Below are 20,842 nucleotides of genomic sequence, written 5' to 3' on the forward strand. Positions count from 1 at the left end.
ATTTAATATACATAAGATGCTTATTTCTAATAATAAAACTTACTCATGTTTTTCTTTGAGTCTTTCTTTGGCAAAATGTAAACTTTAAAATAAAAAGCTTAGAATAGCTGTGGCTCCCATCTTTTCTTATAAATATATGTTTATAAAAGCTGTATATTATAAGCACTTACTAAAATCCATATCGTGCTATAAGAAATATGATTCTACCCACTAAAACTTTTCAAAAGGAGTTACTCTTTTGCTTTTATCTTTCAACAGAGGTGGATAATAAGAAACTAGATTTGATATACGTAAATTATTGTTGGATCATTGCAGTATCACTACAATACATACTGAAATTAGCTTTTATAGGAAGTTACAATGACTGAATTAATGTTGTGTGGGTTTTGGAAGTGCATTATGCATTGCAGTTGGATCCTAGCTATATCTGCATTTATGGGATCTTCCATAAGCTAAAGTCAGAAAACTCAGGTTTTCTGTATTGTATTCTGGAGTAATGTATTCTGGATGAATCACTTGTCAGTGTGTGAGTTTAAGATTAGAGTTACAGTTCTGCATTCTAAATAGTATCTTAGGGGTAGGCAAAAAAGGGCAGCAAAGTTAAAAGGACTAGGAAATGCTTTTTCATTCAGAATAACTAAGCTGGTTTTTAAGCTTTAAAATCCTAGAACCGTTGTTGTACAAAGATGACTCGTGAGCAGATCTGTTCCACTGAAAATAAGGATATGTCATATATGTAGCAGTACCCTAGTCAACCACAAAGAGCAAAACTTTAAAATTATGTCCTGTAATCCAAATATATCTATTTGCACCTTTCTTTTTATTGCAGATGTATAAATAGCTGCTGATTTCAAATAACAATGATGATAACATATTAGCCATAATTGTGTGACTTCATCAGAGTTAAGTTTCCACTGGATTTAAGCTTGACTAAGCAGTGCTGCGACATGATGACTTGGGTATTATTGTAGGCAAAATGTGAAGTAATTCATAAAGTTAAATATTTTTTCTGATTTCTCTATTAATTTTATTTAGACGTGGACCTGTTAAACTTGGAATGGCCAAAATTACACAAGTTGACTTTCCTCCTCGAGAAATTGTTACATATACAAAGGAGACACAAACACCTGTTATGACTCAGCCAAAGGAAGGTGAATCGTTAACTTCTTACTACCTAAGTTATTTTTCTTTTTTTAATTATAATAACGATGACTGAATTAGAACTAACACTTGTGATCTTGAAACTTAATGAGGTGGAATGAAGGTTGATCTGTGAGATAATTGATATAAATTCTATTATTAAATTCATATAGGTCTTGCTTAAGAGTGTTACTGTCATTCTGCATCTGGTTTAGCATTACTCTTACTACTAATACATGGTATTTTCTCACTCCTATTAAATGTTCCCGAGTCGCTTAATTAGCTGACAACTGATAAATAAAAGTGGAATATATCTTGCATTTATGACACTTAAGAATACACACACAACTTACTTGAAGGCTGTGTATCCGTACAACAAACTTAGCAGTTAAACCACCCAACTTTTTAAGAATTTGAATTTTTTATACGTGGAGCTTATACATTGAGTTTTAAAAGAAGGAACTAATTTCTTTATTAACTCATGCAGTTTCTGTTGTCAGCAATTGAACATATGCTTTCTTTTAGTCATGACTTCTTTGCTTTTCAGAAAAGAGAGTTTTTCTGAAGAAAACATAGATAGTTGGCTAATAAATTTGCTTTTCAATGTTGAAACACTTGAATTTAGCTGCAAATGAAAATACTAATCTTGACCTAGTTTGTATGTAGTTTCACAACAAAAATCTCTTAGTTTATTATGACTGACTTTGTGTCTTTGCTAGTGATTTTTAGGACCTATTTCTACATTCATAATTTTGCATTTTCCTTCTCTTTGGTATGTGAAGTTTTGGGTGTTTATGCAAGGAGATAAAAGCACTTTTTAAAACCTGAAGAGAATACTCAACTGAAATCTTATGCTGGTGTTTCCAGAAACTGCATAATTTACCTGAAAGCATAATACAGATAATAAAGAGTGTAATGCGTAATAAAGTGATGCAGAATTGTTGTTGTTGCTCCAGTCTACATCAATATGCTGCTCTTGTCTGGAGTGTGTCTTGAAGTCACTTTGGCAAGTTTAACGAGATGCAAATGCCACTGTCAATGAGTTTAAGTGGGGAGGAAAGGGGAGGGGAAAGAAAGGAAGAAATTGCAACAGTACTCTGTGTTGAGAAGTTTCTTCCCTTCTGTCTGGGTATTCAGTATAAGGGATCAGTGTGTCTTCAGAACACCAAACAGATCTTTCAAACTTCATTATTCAGTGAGCCAGAACAACAGAGGATATGCTTTTTTCTCTGACTACGTTTCTTTTCCATTCTTTGTTTTATTTGTATGCCTGCACAGATAGGCGTTTTGGGTTTTCCTGCTTTCATTTCTCCCATGCCCCCTACCTTTTTCTTTCTCTAATCTCTCGGGGATTTTTTCCTCCCCTCTGTCAGGTTCATGGAATCTGAAGACTTAGTTCATAGCTTCTGTGCTTGAAGAGTTTTACTTCTGCCTGCTGTCAGTGGAAATTGTCTGGGATCGTATGATCTTAGTCTCACATTCAGTGGATAGGCTGTAGTTGAGGTTTACTGTAGTGGAGCTGGAAAAATGGGTCATCTGTATTACTGCCTTTACCAGAAAGCTCTCTCATTACAGATGTTGTCTTCTGATCCATTGCATCTTAAAAATAATACTGTTTTCTTGAGGGTCGTCATCATTATTTTATGCATGTATACTTCACAAAAGTCATGGATGCTTTTTCATCATTTCAGTGTTGAGGATCCTTTTAAGGTCTGTTTTGAGACTGCCTAAATACATTCATAAATAAGCTCTCTGTTTACAATTTATAATGACATCTGAAATAGGACATGGGTTTTAAAAAAAAAAAAAAAATCACACAGCCTCCAAGAAAAGGAGTCGCTAGGTGAGAGGTTTTGGTTATGGGAAGAAAATTTTGAAGTCTTTAAAATAATTGACAAAAGCAATATGCTGAATTTTCAGAGTGCAGTTAGATGCACTAATTAAAATCTCATTGATTCTTATTTCTTCTCACAATCTGAGCAGTTGTGGGTTTTAAATTTATTTTAGTGAGTATACTGTAAACTAAAGATAATCTTACAAAGTACATGTGAAAGTTGAGCTTGCAACTGAATTTACACATACAACTAATCTTCAGTAGCTCTCTTTTACAGCAACAAGTTGCATCTCAGCTAGGTTAGATCCAGTGTTCACGCTTTCTTATAAAATGAAGTGGACCATACCTGTCTTAATTATCATATCTTGAAATTTTAAAATGCTGTTGGAGCTATGCTTTTGAACAGAGGAAAATAGAAGCAGTTTTATTAGATACGCTGTGCAGTCATTCTGCAGGTTTAGGTCTACATGTGCTGTAGGTTGAATTATGCTAACACTGATTTTAAGGAAAAAAGAAAGAAAAGAACAGTGAATGTCACCCCTTCAAACTAAAAACCAAAAAAAACCCACAACCCAGTCCTCTTTGTTCCACTTCTGTGTGCCACAATGGTTATGTAGTTGTATTGTAACCTAAACTGGGAAGCATTCAAGCTACACCTAATCTGTCTGGTGGGACAGATAGGAAGTAGGAGAAAACTACTTTTAAACTAAACCAGTTCTGAATTGTCATGGAAATGTTTATGGCAACACAAAACGAAATCACAGTTACATAGAGGAGGCTTCATATCTTCAATTTTAAGTTGACCTTTGGAGATGCGTACTTTGGATTCAGTGTAATAAACAGTTAAATTTAAATAATTAGTACCTTTCACCTGAACAGTTCTGGCTTTAAAATGTGAAGGTCACTCATCTCAGAAGTTGATAGAAAAGACTGCATTCAGTAACGGAGAGATCCAAAGCAGGAAAATTCCATACTTAGAGAAAGGAGGCAGACTTAAGTTTATATGTTCATGCTTCTGTATAGTGCAGGCATGTTGCACCATCATAGACAGTATTCAAACATGAAGTAACTCCCCCTACTATCTTTACGATAGGAGGCTTCTTGGCTGCAGCTGTTTTGAGCTAGTGATCCTTTCCATTTGTAATGAAAGAACGACCAGTGTGCATGCAGTCCTAGATGGTAGAGCTAGAATGTGACCTCAGTGCTAGTGGCACTATAGTCACTTTATGCTAAGACAAAAAGTATCACTGCTGGAATTACAACTTTCCCACATTTCTCCACCCCTTTGAACTGTTGTATCCAAAATAGTAGATAGCCTTGTCTTTCTCTTATACAATGCCCAGCTCTTAAATTTGGAATGAGACAGTTTCCTTAGGAGGTGGAGGCATTTAGTGTGCTAACAGTTCTCACAACTTCCATTATTTTATTGCAGTACTAATATTTATTTATTCTGACCACAAAGTATTTGAGAAACTGCCTGTCTTAATAAGATTGATTCTTTTTATAATACTGTAAAACAATAAAATCAGGATCTCTCCTAGAAATCAGTTTCACTCTGTGATTAGAGATTGAGTCATCTTTAGAGCACTAAGTATTTTGCCACAGGAAGTCATTTGCTGTATTCTGAACAGTATGGAATATTAAATTTCCCCATTAACGGAAGTTAATAAATGTGTTGCACAGTTCTTATAGGAAGGTGCCCACATCCAAAGTAGAGTTGGAAGGTAAATCTGCAATACGTGTTTTATGGGCTTTTCATATAATGGGTGCAACCCACAGCTGCTCTTTCCTCAAGGTGCCATGAATACAAGTGAGTGACTAAGGATATAGAAAAAGAGAAACACAGTAAGAAATGGTGTCAGGGTGGTGGTCTTGATGCTCTCAAACTTCTTGCTTTGATGAAAATACTGACATGTGTCTGTCTTCAGTACTTCATTTATTTTTTTTTCACACTTTTTTTTCTCCAACATTTTCAATAGGCTTAGTCTTCTAACTCTACTATTTCTGTAGCAGCTGTATTTATTATGTAAAAGAAATGAAATGAAATGATCAAATGGCTCGCTATTCTGAGGATATATAGCAGAGAAAATACACCTTTATTTTTTTTTCTTGTTCTCTTTGCACATCCTGTTCCTGGTTTTGGGGATTTTGTCATTCTGTGATACAGTAATGATGACTATCTTTTTCGTTTAGGGACCAAATAAACTTACTTTGGCTTTAAGCTGAAGGAGGGTCGATTTAGATGAGATGTTAGAAAGAAATTCTTTACTGTTAGAGTGGTGAGGCACTGGAACAGGTTGCCCAGAGAGGTTGTGGATGCCCCATCCCTGGAAGTGTTCAAGGCCAGGTTGGATGGGGCTTTGGGCAATGTGGTCTAGTGGAGGGTGTCCCTGCCTGCAGCAGGGGGGTTGGAACTAGATGATCTTTAAGGTCCCTTCCAACCCAAACCATTCTATGATTGCTAAGTGTTGTGCCATACTCAGTGCTGTCCTCCCTTTTTTCATAATTAATAAGCTTAAGCATCTATGCCATTACTACACTTTAATAACTTTTGTCATCATCATAACATGAACATCCTGTGTTTAGGCTGCTCCATTCCCCAGCATCCTTGTTCTGCCATCCCCTTTTCTGCTATCTAAATCCAGTTCTTACTGCCTATGATGCTGTGTATAACACTGCTCCCTGCTTCCCTCATTGTCCAATTTTGGAGGATGTGTTTTTTAGTTAGTGTGGTCAACTGGTTATTAGGTCTGTTATTTAGCCTCTATTTGGCATGCTCTATCAGGCAGCAGATTTTCACATCTACTCTCTGAAAATACATTTGAAATTGTGTTCCCTTTATACGCTCATTTCTTCCTATTGGGCAGCACAAGCAGTTTCAGAAACAGAGATGCAATTCAGATGTGAACTGTGGTTTATGTCTTAATGTTCTGCAGGCTCCATGTTGGCCACCATGCAGAGTACTGTAATCATTGGTGCTAAGTTTTTTTTTCTTATCTGTACTTTTTGCTACACTGTTCTCTACTGTTCGATCTCTTCCTTTGTGATTTGCTAACGTCTTGTTCAAATTCCCATGGGAAGAAATTTGTCACCAGTACACTCAATAAAGATTTGTTGTGAGTCCGTGAAGTAGTTGATCCAAAGAAAGATAGGCATATAGGGGAAATAAGATTCTCCTCAGCTGTTACAATTAGGGCTTCTCCTGGGCTAATAGTATACTTGTTATTTAGTGCTGCTGTACAATATTGTGCATGTGCAATCACAACTAACTGCAGACAGTATTATTGCATTAGCTCCAGTCTTTGAGGAATTCTTGTCTGTTAAAGTCTCCAAGACACAGAATGAAAATATTAAGCATTATTGTCCTTTTAATTCTGACTTAAGCAGAGTAATAACAAGTTGGTGTATAGGATTGGTTTCTTGGATGCTGTTACAGTGAATGTAGTATTTTTACTTTTTAATATTTTAAAAAGAAATAATGGACTCTTACGTTCATGTATTATCCTGTACATGCCCTAAGTGTACAGTGAAATATAGATGGGAAAACTTGATACGAAGACATTCGGTTTAACAAAAGCCACCCATTTCACAGATGATTTAACTTTGATTAACCTACTCTGCAGCAACAGATTACTCAGACAACTGGAACTTCACTCTGTAGTGTTATTGCTAGGTGCAGCCTAATGTACAGCACTGTTTTCCTTTCTGTCTTGCCAAAATACATCACAATTTTGATGTTAACTCAAAGTAAAAATTCAGTGGTTCATTAAACCTGTTGTTAGCATTCATTGACAAGAAGTTTGTTGATATCAAAGTAGCTGTTATTTTTATGCAATCTTTACTGTTCCGTTTGTAACCTTAGATCCCCTGTGCGCCTGTCAGAAATAACATGTAGTTAATCCCTTAGCATATTACAGTGAATATTCATCAAAATGTTGATGTGACATAGAGTCCCATTTCCTGTCTTCGTGGCCCTGTGACTAAGTCTTAGCAGCCTTTTTTAATTGTGAGATTGTATTTGGTATGCTGACAATGAAGTGGCATAAAATGCCAGTAGGTACAGTCAGTAATGAATGAGGATGAAGTTAGACAGTGCCTTTAAGGTTTCCAAATTCATGTAGCTGACTTGAAATAAATGCAGTACACTACTGTATCAGGGGTTCCTGACTTCCTAGAAATACTTTTCCAGAAATAGTATGTCCAATCTTTCAGTGTTTGCTGGGTAATAAAATATTGTTATGTCAGTTCCTTGCAAATACCAGCCCCTGGCCTGTTAGTTAATAAATTTAACATAAAGGAGAGGCAGGAGAAGTAATTAAAACAAAAATTTCTTACCTCTTTTGTTGTCTAAAAGCTTCATGCTGCCTTTTTTGATTGTAAACTTCTGTGAGAAAGCATTCTAGTTTTGGATAATGAAGTCAAAAACTTGTGTATGTGGGGGGTGGTGGTTTGTGTTATTTGTTTTTTGTTGGGTATTTTTTTTCCCTCCAGATCCCTTAATGAGAAAGTTTGCATATGACTTTTCTTTTTTAGAGAGAAGGTTTTAGACTTATGTAGTTACAGATAAATCACAGTGAGATGACATGTTCAATTTCAAGTCTGATACTTTGAGAATATTAAAATAAGTGCTGTATCCTGCATTTAAATGCAGTAATATCAGCTGGCTGTATGCAGTGAAAGTACTATGAAGGAATTTAGATCTCTGTATAATATATGCCATTTATGTTTCAAACATTAAAAGGCAGGAGCAATCAACTATATGATCTTTTGAATAAAATATGCAGATTAGAAGGTCACTTAGCACTAAGGGGTTGACCATCTGCATTTGACAAGAATTTGACTCCTGTCACTGAAAATGGTACTTAGAATCAGTGTAGTATGACTAATGGGGGGTTGGGCTGAAATTTCTAATTTGGGACTTTCAAAGCTAGAATAATGTATCTAGGGTGACCCAAAACCAAATTTCTGAATTTGAAGGCATCATTTAAATCTTCAAGATTGATTGGCAGGGCGATCAAGAGAGGGATTTTTATCCAAGTGGCTGTAATGTGAATATGTGGTCCTGTATTTGTTGTTCCCAAAATCATGTGTGTTAACTCATATTACATTTTTAATTAATCAGTGTTCACATCTATAGTGATTTGACATTAAGAATTCCATTCTTTAGAATTGCTACAAGTTACACAGTTTTTAGATTACTAGTCCGCTGTACATGCGAATCCTCTAAAAACAGAAAGACACTACTCCTTTCTCTGCGTGATTATTTTGCCCAAAAAAGCTTTCATTTTTTTTAAGTAGCACAAAAGCTGTAATTGGCATGCTTTGTAAGGAAGTGTCAATGTGCAAGAGAGTGGAGATCACTAAGAATTCTTTTACGCGTTCTTTCCCCTTTGCACCACCGCCTCCTCAGCAGGGTCACTGAGATCACTAGCTTTTCTTGAAATGGCCATTTTCACTGGCAGGTGCATTATACCCTGTATTTTCAGATTGTTTTTCCATTCTGAATGTTTGGCAGGTTGATTGCTCTGGCTGCATTGACGGAGAAAGGGCTGACAAATGCGGTTGGGCTGGCTGAAAAGACAGTGATTACTGTTTTCCTTTGTGGCTGATTGAGGCCCTTGAAAGGAAAGATTTTAACCTTCACCATTTGGTTCAAAAGTATGAGCATATATTGAAATCATTCATGCCATTTATCCTAGTTCTGTAAACTTGTCAGAACGTAAAAATCGCTCAATTTCAAGTAATGTAGGATTGGCATACGTCATTATCATTTTGATTAAGTTGGAGTTTGTATTATTGTGTGCATTATACAGTGTCATTTAAAGCTTTCTTTCCTGCAGGTACAGTTATATTTTTATTGCCTATACTATGGAGTTAGAAAGATTTTCAGACCTCTTTAAACCTATCACTATGTGTGTGGTTTGGCAGCTGGTATGGCCTAGAAGCTGTATTTTGTTTGCAGGGTAAAGGCTTGTCTGTAGACCTCCTGGAGTGCTGGTAATTGCACAGGCTTGCCATTGGGGAAAGACATGATTGGAAGCAGTCAGGCAGAAAAATGTTGTGCCATCCCATTGCCACCTCATAGCAGAGAGACAATCCTAGCAGTACCATCTGGTTGCTGCTATCTAGTCAGCTGGCCTGGCTGCTGGGACCATGGCTTGGCAGCTGGTTCCCATCCCTTGACCACGCTTTTTTGTATGTGTGTGTGCATGTGGATTATTTTTTTTTTTTTACTTTTTTGTTGTTGTTGTTGTTAGATAACTTTGAACATGGGTCAGGGAGATGGCTGCAGCAAACAAGCCTAGTCCCTGTTGAATACTGTCTCATTACTTGTGATGAGGCATGCAGCAGCCTCCTGCTGCCATTCCCTTATAGACAGATGACATAGCTGTTTAACCAATAAAAATAGTCTTTTCAGAAGCTTGTTCTAGAAAGTGGATGAAGAAAAGCCAGGAAATGCATATTCCACAACACTAAGTAATTTAAAGTTATTTTCTGGTTTACAGTATTCAAAGAATAAAATGTAGAAATGCAGAAAGTGCTGTAAACCTTGTCAGTATTCCCGAACATTAACATTTTATGTTATTCATTGCAATTAGGGAAAACACATTTTGCTGTAAAGTTCTCATTGCCAAACATGATACAGATAATGAGACTTGCATTTAGAATGACAGAAAAAATGTAATATCCCTGCTATTATCTTTAGCAAAATTTGCCTCTCAGAATAGCAACCTGAAAGCTAATGTAAGCCATCTTCATGCCATGTGAAGACCCATTAGACTCTGATGGTTTCAGATCACAAGTAAGCAGCTGCTCTGTAGACTATTTTAGACGTTTGATTTTTCTTTATTCTGCAGCATTAATGTGTCAGTATGTTATACAGAACATGCATCCACCACATGGTTTTGTGTGGAATCATAAATGCTTGTAAGAGAGATTTCCACTTTGGATTCTTTACAATTTCTTATGTGTCTTATTTCAGTTTATACAGCTACATAATTTAGTGCAACTAAAATCCAGGTGTAGACAGTGTTCCAACGATCTTTTGGTTTGAGATAATGTTATCCTGGAGACTACATTTTACAAATATAACCATTTTAAGCTAAATGATACCATTTTACATCAGCTTATTTGAGATTTATATGGAATGTTACTGTTCCTCTCTAAAAACATTGACGGTCTCACCATAATGTTTTTCCTTAGATGAGGAAGATGAAGATGATGTGGTTGCACCAAAACCATTAGTTGAACCTGAAGAAGAAAAAACATTAAAAAAAGAGGAAGAGGAAGAAGGTACAGTTCACCTCAAGACATTCTGAGAGTGCTGTAAAGAAAAGCATCGATAAATTTTTAACTTATTTTCTCTCCATTAAGTTGAAATTAATTGGATTTAAATTTTAACAATCAGCTAGCAAAATAGAAAATGGAAAAATTATTTAAAATCTATGGATGTTAGGAAACAAATTTTCCAACGTTATGATAAATACTTTCTTTTTCTTTCTTGGAAAGAATTGGTGAAAGTATGCAGTTCAGACAATGTATGTATAATTCTTTTCCAGCTGCCCCTCATGAACTTACAGAAGAGGAAAAACAACAAATTTTGCATTCTGAAGAATTTTTAAGTTTCTTTGACCACTCCACAAGGATTGTCGAAAGAGCCCTTTCTGAGCAAATCAACATTTTCTTTGACTACAGTGGAAGAGACTTAGAAGACAAAGAAGGGTAACGTGAATATTGAATACTTTACTGGGAACGTGCAGTATTTGTAACTGAAAAAGCGATCTAAGATTAATATCTCCTAATTGTCTTTATAGAGAGATTCAAGCAGGAGCAAAACTGTCCTTAAATAGGCAGTTTTTTGATGAACGTTGGTCAAAGCATCGTGTTGTCAGTTGTTTGGACTGGTCATCTCAGGTAAAAAATAATGCTTACGTTACATAGTTATCTTTGTAAATTCTTCTAGTTCTATGCGCTTGACTCTTCTATAAGTACAGTTGATACAGGCTGTGTTTCTTTATGTGTTCCTTACATGCTCCATAGTTTGCAAAAAGTAAACAAAACTGTTAATCTTTTGTGAAAAGTAGCAAAAGGTTTGTATTATGACATTCAGTCTTTAGCATATTGGTTTATGGACTACTTTATGGAGGCAACTGTTAATTTCACTAATAAAAGCTCACTTAAAAGTACTGGGTTTTACATTTAAAAGAAAATTATGATGAAAGAATAAGACTCTAATGTGTACATTAATGCTGTTTTATGAGCTAAATTTGAAGCAATTACAGTTTTAAACTGACAACTCATATATAAATGTAAGGTAGCTTTTCTTTTTTGGTGTTAACCCTGTTTTGGAGAAAGAACAAATATTCTAGGATTGTCTGGACCATTAGCTAGTCAACTTGCTAACTTTGAGTGTTTTTCATTTATTTTACAGTACCCAGAATTACTTGTAGCCTCTTACAACAACAACGAGGATGCACCTCATGAGCCTGATGGAGTGGCCCTTGTATGGAATATGAAGTACAAGAAAACTACCCCAGAGTATGTCTTTCACTGCCAGGTATGATTCTGTCTCAGGAGGCTAAAGATTTTATGTTGATGAACTTGGACAAGTACCTTCCTTATGCTTGTCAACATAATGATTTCATTGGGCTGGCATTCCCTTTAACCATATGTATTTGCAAACAGATGTTGATAGCTAGAGATTTCAGTTTAGATACATTATTCTGTTTCAGAATTTCTGATGTCATTCAGAATTCAGTCTTGTTTGAGAACTGATTTTTCTTATTTTAATTTATTTAAAAACCAAACAACCTTCTTGTGTAATGGTTGAACCACGAAGAAGATTTGTATGTAAGGGGATTGAGTGAGATTGTATACTACTAGAGCTTAGTTTACTGAATAAAATGAAGATGGCCTGAGGAGATGGAGCAAGGATGAAAACTAGAAACATATGCATCAAGAAAAAGGAGGATGGAGGTTTTGTTGTAGTTTTCTGAAAGCTAAGGTATGCAAATCTCTGCCATTATGCCAAGCCTGGGATAGCCACTTTATTTTCAAAATGCCATCACTCTGAAAAATTACATAGTTGAATTAGAATTTAATCTTGTATTGTCAGAATACTAGTAGTCAAAGCCCCAATTGCCGAAGCAACTTTATTGTATCAAAGAGGATTTGTACGTTCTCTAAGAAAATGATCACAGAATGTGGCAAAACATTATTAAAATCCTGTGTATTACTGGGCCTTCCCTTGCTAACAAGCTGTGCTAGGAGGAATACAAACATATACATATGAAAGAAGCAAGGAGGAAAACTTCATTTTATGAATACCAATTAAAACTAAAAGTGTTGGGAGTTCACAAAGGCTTTGTGAATCCTTAAGTAATTGGACAGTGAAATAGTGTATCAAATCTAGGCAAAGAAGTTACTCTGATATTTGGTCTCATTTTCTTTAGTTTTAGACAGTGTTGTTGAATGATAGTTTTTTGTGTATTTTGTCGTGTTTGGTTTTTTTCTTTTCAGTCAGCGGTGATGTCAGCTACATTTGCAAAATTTCATCCCAATCTGGTGGTTGGTGGCACGTACTCAGGCCAGATAGTGCTATGGGATAATCGCAGCAATAAGAGAACCCCAGTGCAGAGAACTCCACTTTCGGCTGCTGCTCACACGGTAGGGGGTGAAATATCTTCAAGGACTGTTCCCTGTTGAGATGTATTTAACCTCTAGGAAACTCTGTCCAACACACTTGATTCATAATGCTTAAATGTTTATATCCATATTTTGTCAATGCTATCACTGAAGAACTGGGCTAGTCATAAAAATCAGTGTCATAAAAACAAGTATCAGTTTTATGGGGGAGTATTCTTTGTACTGTACTGTGATCAATCTTTTATGCTTTGATAAATTGTGAAGTTGTGTATTTTACTGTATATTAATTATAATACAACTGGTTCGTACTTGGAAATTCCTTTTTCTGATAGTATTTTACATTTCTTAGCACCCAGTGTACTGTGTAAATGTTGTTGGGACCCAGAATGCTCATAATTTGATTAGTATCTCAACTGATGGGAAAATATGCTCTTGGAGTCTGGACATGCTTTCCCAACCGCAGGTAAGATAACTGTTGATATATGTAGTATCTATTCCAGATTAATATTTTGTAAAAACTTAATGAATCTAAAAAGTATTAATAAACATTTTCCCAACACATAGAATTATCCTTAAGGTAGCTTGGTAAGTATTTGATAAAATATTTCCCCACCCCTGGAATTAAATATTGTCTGTTGATCCCTTTGTATATTTTTCTTGCACTTGTGTTAACACAAGTTTAACAAGAAATAACTTTCTTATTCCTGCCCAGTTCCGTACAAGTAAAATACAAAACAACAACAAAAAACCCTACTATTGTGAAATCTAAATTACTCTATAGATGTTAATATTTCAATTTTTTTTTTTTTAAGTAAGTTGCTGTTATTTTCACTACAGGATAGCATGGAGCTGGTTCACAAACAGTCCAAGGCTGTGGCTGTTACTTGCATGTCCTTCCCTGTTGGAGATGTCAACAACTTTGTTGTAGGCAGTGAAGAAGGCTCAGTGTACACTGCGTGCCGTCATGGCAGGTGAATACAAACTTTAATTATTCAAAGGAAACCAAAATAGTGAAAGGATAAGTCCCTGCACGCTTGACACTCCTAAAATTATTTATAATGCACATTTACTCCTTTGTCTTGAAGGAGTTCAAAAAAGCTGTATGTGAATTCCAGTGTGCATTTTTTCCTGAATAAGAGCTTCATTAAAACCAGAAGTCGTTGGAATATTGAATTGGTACTATGCTGCCTTCAGTTGACTAGGAGTTGTTTGTGTTGATGAGGGCAGCGCAGGTCACTGCAGTTTTATTCATTTGAATTGTAGCAGAACATTCCAAACTTCGTATCAGTTCTGTAGATAATTGTACAGTAACATCACGCACAATCTTAAATTGGCTAGCTTTTCTCCTGCTGTTCAATCTATTTTGAAATTGTCTGACTGTATCCTATCAATTGCTTTCTTAAATATAATTGAGTGTCCAGGTTTCATCTCAAATACACATCACCCTTGCTGCACAGCTTTTTGGTTCCAAAATACCCAAAATTGTATCACTTTTGTGTAACATCCTTCCCATCTCTTCTCCCCCTTCTTTTTCATCACTCCTGATAGGAGACTATTAGGGTTATATTGTTACTGTTTTATGTCTGAACTCTGTGTCCGTAAAGTACATGCAACTTCTCTTAAGTGTCAGTGGGAGTTTTATGCTCATTCCTGAGGACTGGATTTTTTTATTTGTATGAATGGAAGTTTTAGCTGTCGCTTGGAGAACAATGTAGTTAAATGTGTGGGCTGGTACCTGCTGAATGAGCCCCTTCTCCCTGTGGTATATTTTCGCACTTAAGGTTAGCAGAAAATAGAAGTTAAGGTCCATATTCAAGCCTGGTCTTCTGTGATCCTGTTGTGATGAAGCCTTTGGCAGCAGGGTAACATCCATACAAAGCAGCAAAATCTTCTTGTGGCTGTATTTAAATTGCATTTCAGCGCTATCTCTGTCTGCAGATGTGTGGTTTCCAGATAAATTAACCTTGGTTATATATTCTAAAACAGCAAAGCTGGAATCAGTGAGATGTTTGAAGGACACCAGGGACCAATCACAGGTATCAACTGCCATGCAGCAGTTGGACCTGTAGACTTCTCACATCTTTTTGTCACCTCTTCTTTTGACTGGACAGTAAAGCTTTGGACAACTAAGGTAACTTAAATAGATAGTTCAGTGGTTTTCTTCGTAGTTCTTGACACAAGGTGGTGCTATAATGTAAGCTACTTAAGAAACTTCAGTAAACTGAAATCAAATCACATGAACCTCTCTAGGTTCCTAGCAGCAGTCCTGCAAAGACAAGATAGCTGATGAACAAAGCTGTAGTTAACAACATAAAGCTTTGCTTTCAGATTGTATGTCATTTGTATATTTCTGATCCATTCTGTTCATCCTTTTGCCCTATGTTATCAATGATTACAATGTAGTCACATGTAAATCATGTTGTAAAACCAGTTACTTCATATTATGCATAAAGCAAATGTTTTGCTACAATCTTGTGGAGCGCTAAGGGACAGAACCAAAACTGATGTCAGTTAAACTCCATGAGGGGAGTTACAGTTACAGCATCTATCATTCCCATTGCCAGAATTACCCCTTTCTCTGTTAGTTTGATGCCCTGAGGAATGCAAAGCAGAGGAAGCAGTTAGAATCTCCCAGTTAGAGTCCAAAATGATGTCACTGAATTATCATTGGCTTGATTTACAAGATTCTTAATGCATTAAACTTACAATCTCTTACAATATTGGCTAGCTACTGATTGCTTTATAGTAGCAACCAGCAAAAAAGCTGCATGATTTGGAAAGCATCCCTTTAATAATAGCATTAATTTTTGCCTGCTTTTTGCAGAGGCATTTTTTAAAGTAAGTCAAAATGTGAATCACTTTTTAGTTATTGCTGATAATGCTGTCAAAGTTCTGTATTTTGCTTTACCTGTTAGCTTTAGAATTTTGAAGTGCAGAGTTTGGGTATTACATGATGTTTGCTTTTTTCAGAATAACAAACCTCTCTACTCCTTTGAAGACAACTCGGATTATGTTTATGATGTGATGTGGTCTCCAACTCACCCTGCCTTGTTTGCCTGTGTGGATGGGATGGGCAGGCTTGACCTGTGGAATCTCAACAATGATACTGAGGTGAGGCAGCCAGGTTAACAGTCAAATGTAGCTGGAAAACTGTTTGTACACTTTAAAAACAATGATGTCAAGAGTTTACCATAGCATTTTGGTTTGGGATTTTGTTGTTGTTCTTAAATATTCTGTAGTTCCAGTAGTTTCTGCATAATAGCTATCATTCTTTGATTGTGAGGTTGTAACTCAAATGAGTCCTCATAATGAATAACAGCGGTAATTAAATTGTTTTACCTGTAACAAAAGTGCAAAACATCTGTCAGTGTAACACTGACCTGTGTTGTGAAAGTGATTATAGAGCTCCCCCAGTATGGCCTTGGCAGCCTGTAGCTTAACAGTGTGAACAAACCTGTTACCCGCACACCACCGTTGTTCCTACTGCCATAGTAATACTGCAGGGAAATTGTAATTTGTTTCTAAACCTTAGAGAATTGAATGCTTGGGTTTTCTGGGGTGATTTATAAACTTAATTATAGTATAAATGTTTTTTGAGACTTAAACTTGTTGGAGGTAGGTGAGAGGAAGAACCTGACAGATACTCACCTTCTTAAAACTGCATATAGAAAGAGTAGTTCTGTAGCCTATGGCTTCAAATTGAAATTACCTGGTTCTGGCCTTAGGACAGGATGTGACCTGCCAAAGCAGCTGATTTCATCCCTGCCCTCTGTCATGATCTTTCTTGAGATCCCCGGGCTCCTCCTTGTTGTCTGACTGAATGCATGTCTATGCCTTCTGTCTCATGACAAAGGTGCAGATGTGCTTTTTGATAGAGGATGTTTGGCCAAGGGGCAGAAGATGTATTGTTTTGGTTATATCACTGGTGATCACTTAAGGCCACTGAGAGTCCTTGAGATCCTCTGCCTCAGTTGAAATGTTGGACACCTCTTTCGATACAATACTGAAGGATGTGTTCTGCAATCAGTAGCTTATGGAATCCTCATGCATTTTTAGCAATGTGTTTTAAATGGATACAGGTGCCAACTGCAAGCATTACTGTGGAGGGCAATCCTGCTCTGAACCGTGTGAGATGGACACATTCTGGGAGAGAGATTGCCGTAGGTGATTCAGAGGGACAAATAGTTATTTATGACGTGGGAGAGGTATGTAAACCATGTATCATGCAAAGTACATTACAAAACACTTAAGTTTCTTTAACTTTTACTCCTATTTAGCAGCTTGCTTTTAACTTTTTTCCTCTGTGATTAGAGGAATAAGGTTTAATTTTTATTTTCAAATTAATGTTTCCTTTTTGTGTCTATTTCAGGTATTCTAGCATAACTTTTTAGAATGCCATCTGGCAGCCAATCAAAAAGTAAAAACATTATTTTAAAGTTGGTGAAATAAGATGAGAGAGTCAATGATTTTGTTTGTAGAGATTTTTATCTTCTCTGTGACTGTGGCACATGTGAATTCTGACTATAGCTTGAGAAGTACCGAACAAAAAAATTTGCAGTGAAGCAGTCTTGACTTCCTACAGGGAAGCTGTTGCTATTACAAGTGCGTGTACTGTAGTAGTACATAACCAATTGATTGGTTGAGGACATGGCATTAGTGTTCCCCTTTGGAGGCAGTCTCTCAGATGGAGACGTATCATTGCATACTTAAATACAGGATTGTCAAATTCTGTTTCTCTTATTAGTTAGAGCTTTTGATGTTCAGACTATTTTACAAGTTACACTAAATAAAGGTAAGCTATTCTATTGGAACCTATTCTGAACATTACTTAAGCGCTCTGCTGTTCAAAATGTGCTCAGTTTTTATTTATCAGTAGGTTTAAATAACATTCTCTTTGTCAACAGCAAATTGCCGTTCCTCGCAGTGATGAGTGGACTCGCTTTGGTCGAACACTGGCAGAAATAAATGCTAACAGAGCTGATGCAGAAGAGGAAGCTGCAACCCGCATACCGGCGTAGATCTTTAAAATAGACGGCAGTGGTAGACTTGTGAATGATTTGATGCAAATCTTAAAAGTGTAAGCATGCGTCAGTTCAAGTAATAGCTTAAGGGAGGAATATATGGATTAAACTATGGACTTTGAAAATGTATTAAGATCACTGAAAATCAGATCTTGTATTGTCACTTTTTATATATAAAATTACAAGCACATTCTTGGGTTTGTGTAACTTTTAATACAGTTAACTTTTGACTTTGCAAGGAACTTCTTTTGCTGAAACACTAACTTGGTGTAAATTTGCTATTGGGCTTCTGAAATTTCCACTTTGTAACAGTATCTATTTCTGAAAAGTAAAACTTCTGTTTCTAAACTAAACTTTCTATATTACAAAAACCAACCTTCATTAGCTAGTAAATCTCAAAGCATTCTTTAATTTGAACTCTTCAAATTACTTATGGATATGCATGCATATGTTGTTTATATATAGATAAGCCTCAGACTCTGGTAATGGGTAATATATGTGAATAAAAATTTGTCTGTAGTTACAAAGTTATTTGATAATTGGACCTGAATTAACAAAATACATATTTAATACCAAGTTCTTTTGTTTGAATTGGTGCATTGAAAGATGAGACTGATTCATAAATAAATATTACATGAGCACTTGTCAGCTGCCCTGACCCCTAATCTGTGTCCCTTCAGTAGTTTGAGAGTGGAAAGTTCCCGGAGCTGCTGCTTTCATTTTACTACACAAATCAGAGTTGTTTTCTACACCCAACCTCCACTGCCTACTGTGGCAATCAGCCAAAAGGAAAAGGCTACTGTTGTCAAATTTTTCTTTTCCAAAGGGTGAGGAACTAGATTTTGACTTAACTTCTATAACATGATGAAGTGCATCCTGTTAACAGCAGACTTGCTACTAATTTTCTATATGAAGTTAAAGAAAGATGTTTTCATTGCTTTTTAACATTTTTATTGAAACAAAACCCCTCTGTTAAACTTTAAAGTTGTTTGAGTACATTTTTCTTAGGACACTATAAAGGTTCCCATCAAGACTGGCTTTGGGTTGGGGCGTTTTGTGTTGATTGGGTTTTTTGTTTGTTTTTGTGGGGGGTTTTAGTAAATATTCTGACTTGTACTAAGCCAGTATTGATGTCTTTAACTGAGGACTCTAGGTTTGTTTCTGGTATTCTTAATCTGCTACAAGCTTAATGTTTTGTCAAAAGAGCTGGTTTATATGCTTAAAAGTAGGAAATAGGTTTATCTTCCTTAATCAGCTTTATGTCCAGAAGTATTCTTATTGTTTCTTCATTGTTTGTGTTTTAAGGTGGGGAGTATGTGGCTTTTTCCTCGTTTTGGTTCTGTTTCGAGCAGCTCAGACACAGGCAGCAGTTCTGTCCTCAGGATGTTTTCTTTTTTTCAAAGGGTTTGAAAGTGAAATGTATTGAGGCTTCCATTGGTGTTGGCTTGTCAAAAGTCCCCCCTCCTCTTTTCAATGCAAAGTCATGTTGTTCAGTTTGACATTTGCCTTGTATGTTTTTCTCAACCTTATAACAGCAGCTGTCTATTCAATTGAGAAATATCTGAACTCTATAAAGAACAGGCACATCATGTGATGATTTTTACCCTTTAGGCACAATAATTCTTAAGGAACAGAATGTTCTGTTGTCTTGCTGTTTCTTTTTGAGTTTTGTTTTGTTTTTTTTTACTGAGATTGTTACTTCTCATTTAATAATACATTTCCTTCAGACTTATATTTTCAGAAATCCAGTCGATAAGGCTTTCTTTCAATGGATTGTGGCATAAACATATAGGTCATGTGGCATTAGTTTTAAGTAATTTCAACCTTTTAATAATTTTCAACAAAACTATTCTGTATTCATTCCTGCTTGTGTTCCTCCCTCACAAAATGTTGTAAACCCTGTACCTGCACCATTTAGGGACCCAACAGTGATGCGAGATACTGTAAATGATCATCCTGGGAGCCATACTGTCCAGTTTTGGAGCTGTAAGAAATACAAATGCTATCTTGCATTGTAAAATCTCTTAAGGCCTTGATCAAGTCAGTCAACAAGCTGTGACTAAGATTAAATGCCAGTGGGTACCTACCATTTTTGTATCTATTTAGAAAAGCACAGAACAAAATACATGGATGTGGGAGAGAGTTCCTGGGAAGCCTGTCTCTAGAAAACAGCACAGAACAGGTAATTGTTTAAACAGGAAAAAAACCCAAACCAACAACCCACAGAGACAGACAGGAAGCCTTCTAAAAGAGCTATATGGATGCATGATGCAGAATAGTGCTCAAACTCCCACATTCAATGTATTGTAACCTCTAGTTCACTAAATATTATTCAGCACCAAAAGAGTCTGCATCTTGCTTAGAGGCTAGAACTGAAGGAGGGCTTGTCTGTGTCTGTAGTGTTCTGTTTGTAAAAGCCATTTCTTCATAAGCTGACTGAAACTCTTCATATTGCTCTGCTGTCACCTGAGCAAGAAACTAACAGAACCTCACATCAGTTCATACCAGTGGGGCACATTGTGCTCCAGGATGTTTAGCCCTGAAAGAAACATGTAAAACTGAAGATTGGAGGTGGTTGTACTTCAGTATGCAAGGCTGGAAACCCACCCATCTCTTCTCTGTCTGGAGGGGTAGTATAACTAATTTTCCTCTAGGACTGTAAAAAGTCTAGACTCTCCTCTGACATTTTTGCATTGAAAAATAGTATCTGCCAAAAGTTTAAGCCAGAAATAGTTCAAGCTTTTTCTTTCTCCTCTCCTTTTACTTAGCATTCCGCTCAACTGGAAGTCTAAACAATGTTTTACATATTAAAAGAATATAAAAGTAAGTTTGGGTTCATTTGAGGTTTTTTCCAGAATAACCTCATCTTTCCATGGTAAAACAATCTAGAAATAAAGACAATGCCTTCAATTTCTTTTATAAAAAAAGGTTTGCATTCTGGGAAAAAAGCATTCTGACTAATAAATCCTGTAAAAATTGTTGAGTCCGCTAGCAACTGGCAAATATCTCATTGTGTTTTAAATATGCTACCATAGAGGTAAGATCTATTACACATTTAGTATTAACATGTATTTTGAGGGAATTCCTTGTTACAAAGTAGTGCTGCAAAATAAAATATTGCATGTGCTCATCTAATTACTTACTGTGTTCTCTTGCACTTACAAGCCAGCACATTGCCTTGTAATACCTTTGCTGTAACAGA

At 36.2% G+C, this 20,842-nt stretch overlaps 1 protein-coding gene across 11 annotated transcripts in view; it reads left to right on the forward strand.

The window, feature by feature from the left end:
- Positions 1–20,772, forward strand: part of DYNC1I2 (dynein cytoplasmic 1 intermediate chain 2) — a 33,317-nt gene extending 12,545 nt beyond the window's left edge. For all 11 annotated transcript variants that reach the window (XM_054829304.1, XM_054829307.1, XM_054829311.1 and 8 more), the window contains 12 exons: positions 1,036–1,151; positions 10,178–10,267; positions 10,534–10,696; positions 10,789–10,888; positions 11,406–11,531; positions 12,494–12,640; positions 12,969–13,082; positions 13,457–13,590; positions 14,606–14,750; positions 15,590–15,730; positions 16,699–16,824; positions 17,524–20,772. In XM_054829304.1, the coding sequence (XP_054685279.1) occupies positions 1,036–1,151; positions 10,178–10,267; positions 10,534–10,696; positions 10,789–10,888; positions 11,406–11,531; positions 12,494–12,640; positions 12,969–13,082; positions 13,457–13,590; positions 14,606–14,750; positions 15,590–15,730; positions 16,699–16,824; positions 17,524–17,637 (1,516 nt within the window). In that variant the 3' untranslated portion in view covers positions 17,638–20,772. The remainder of the gene's footprint in view (positions 1–1,035; positions 1,152–10,177; positions 10,268–10,533; positions 10,697–10,788; positions 10,889–11,405; positions 11,532–12,493; positions 12,641–12,968; positions 13,083–13,456; positions 13,591–14,605; positions 14,751–15,589; positions 15,731–16,698; positions 16,825–17,523) is intronic.
- Positions 20,773–20,842: the final 70 nt, after the last annotated feature.

Source organism: Grus americana, chromosome 6 (genome assembly GCF_028858705.1).
Source record: "Grus americana isolate bGruAme1 chromosome 6, bGruAme1.mat, whole genome shotgun sequence".
NCBI lineage: Eukaryota > Metazoa > Chordata > Aves > Gruiformes > Gruidae > Grus > Grus americana.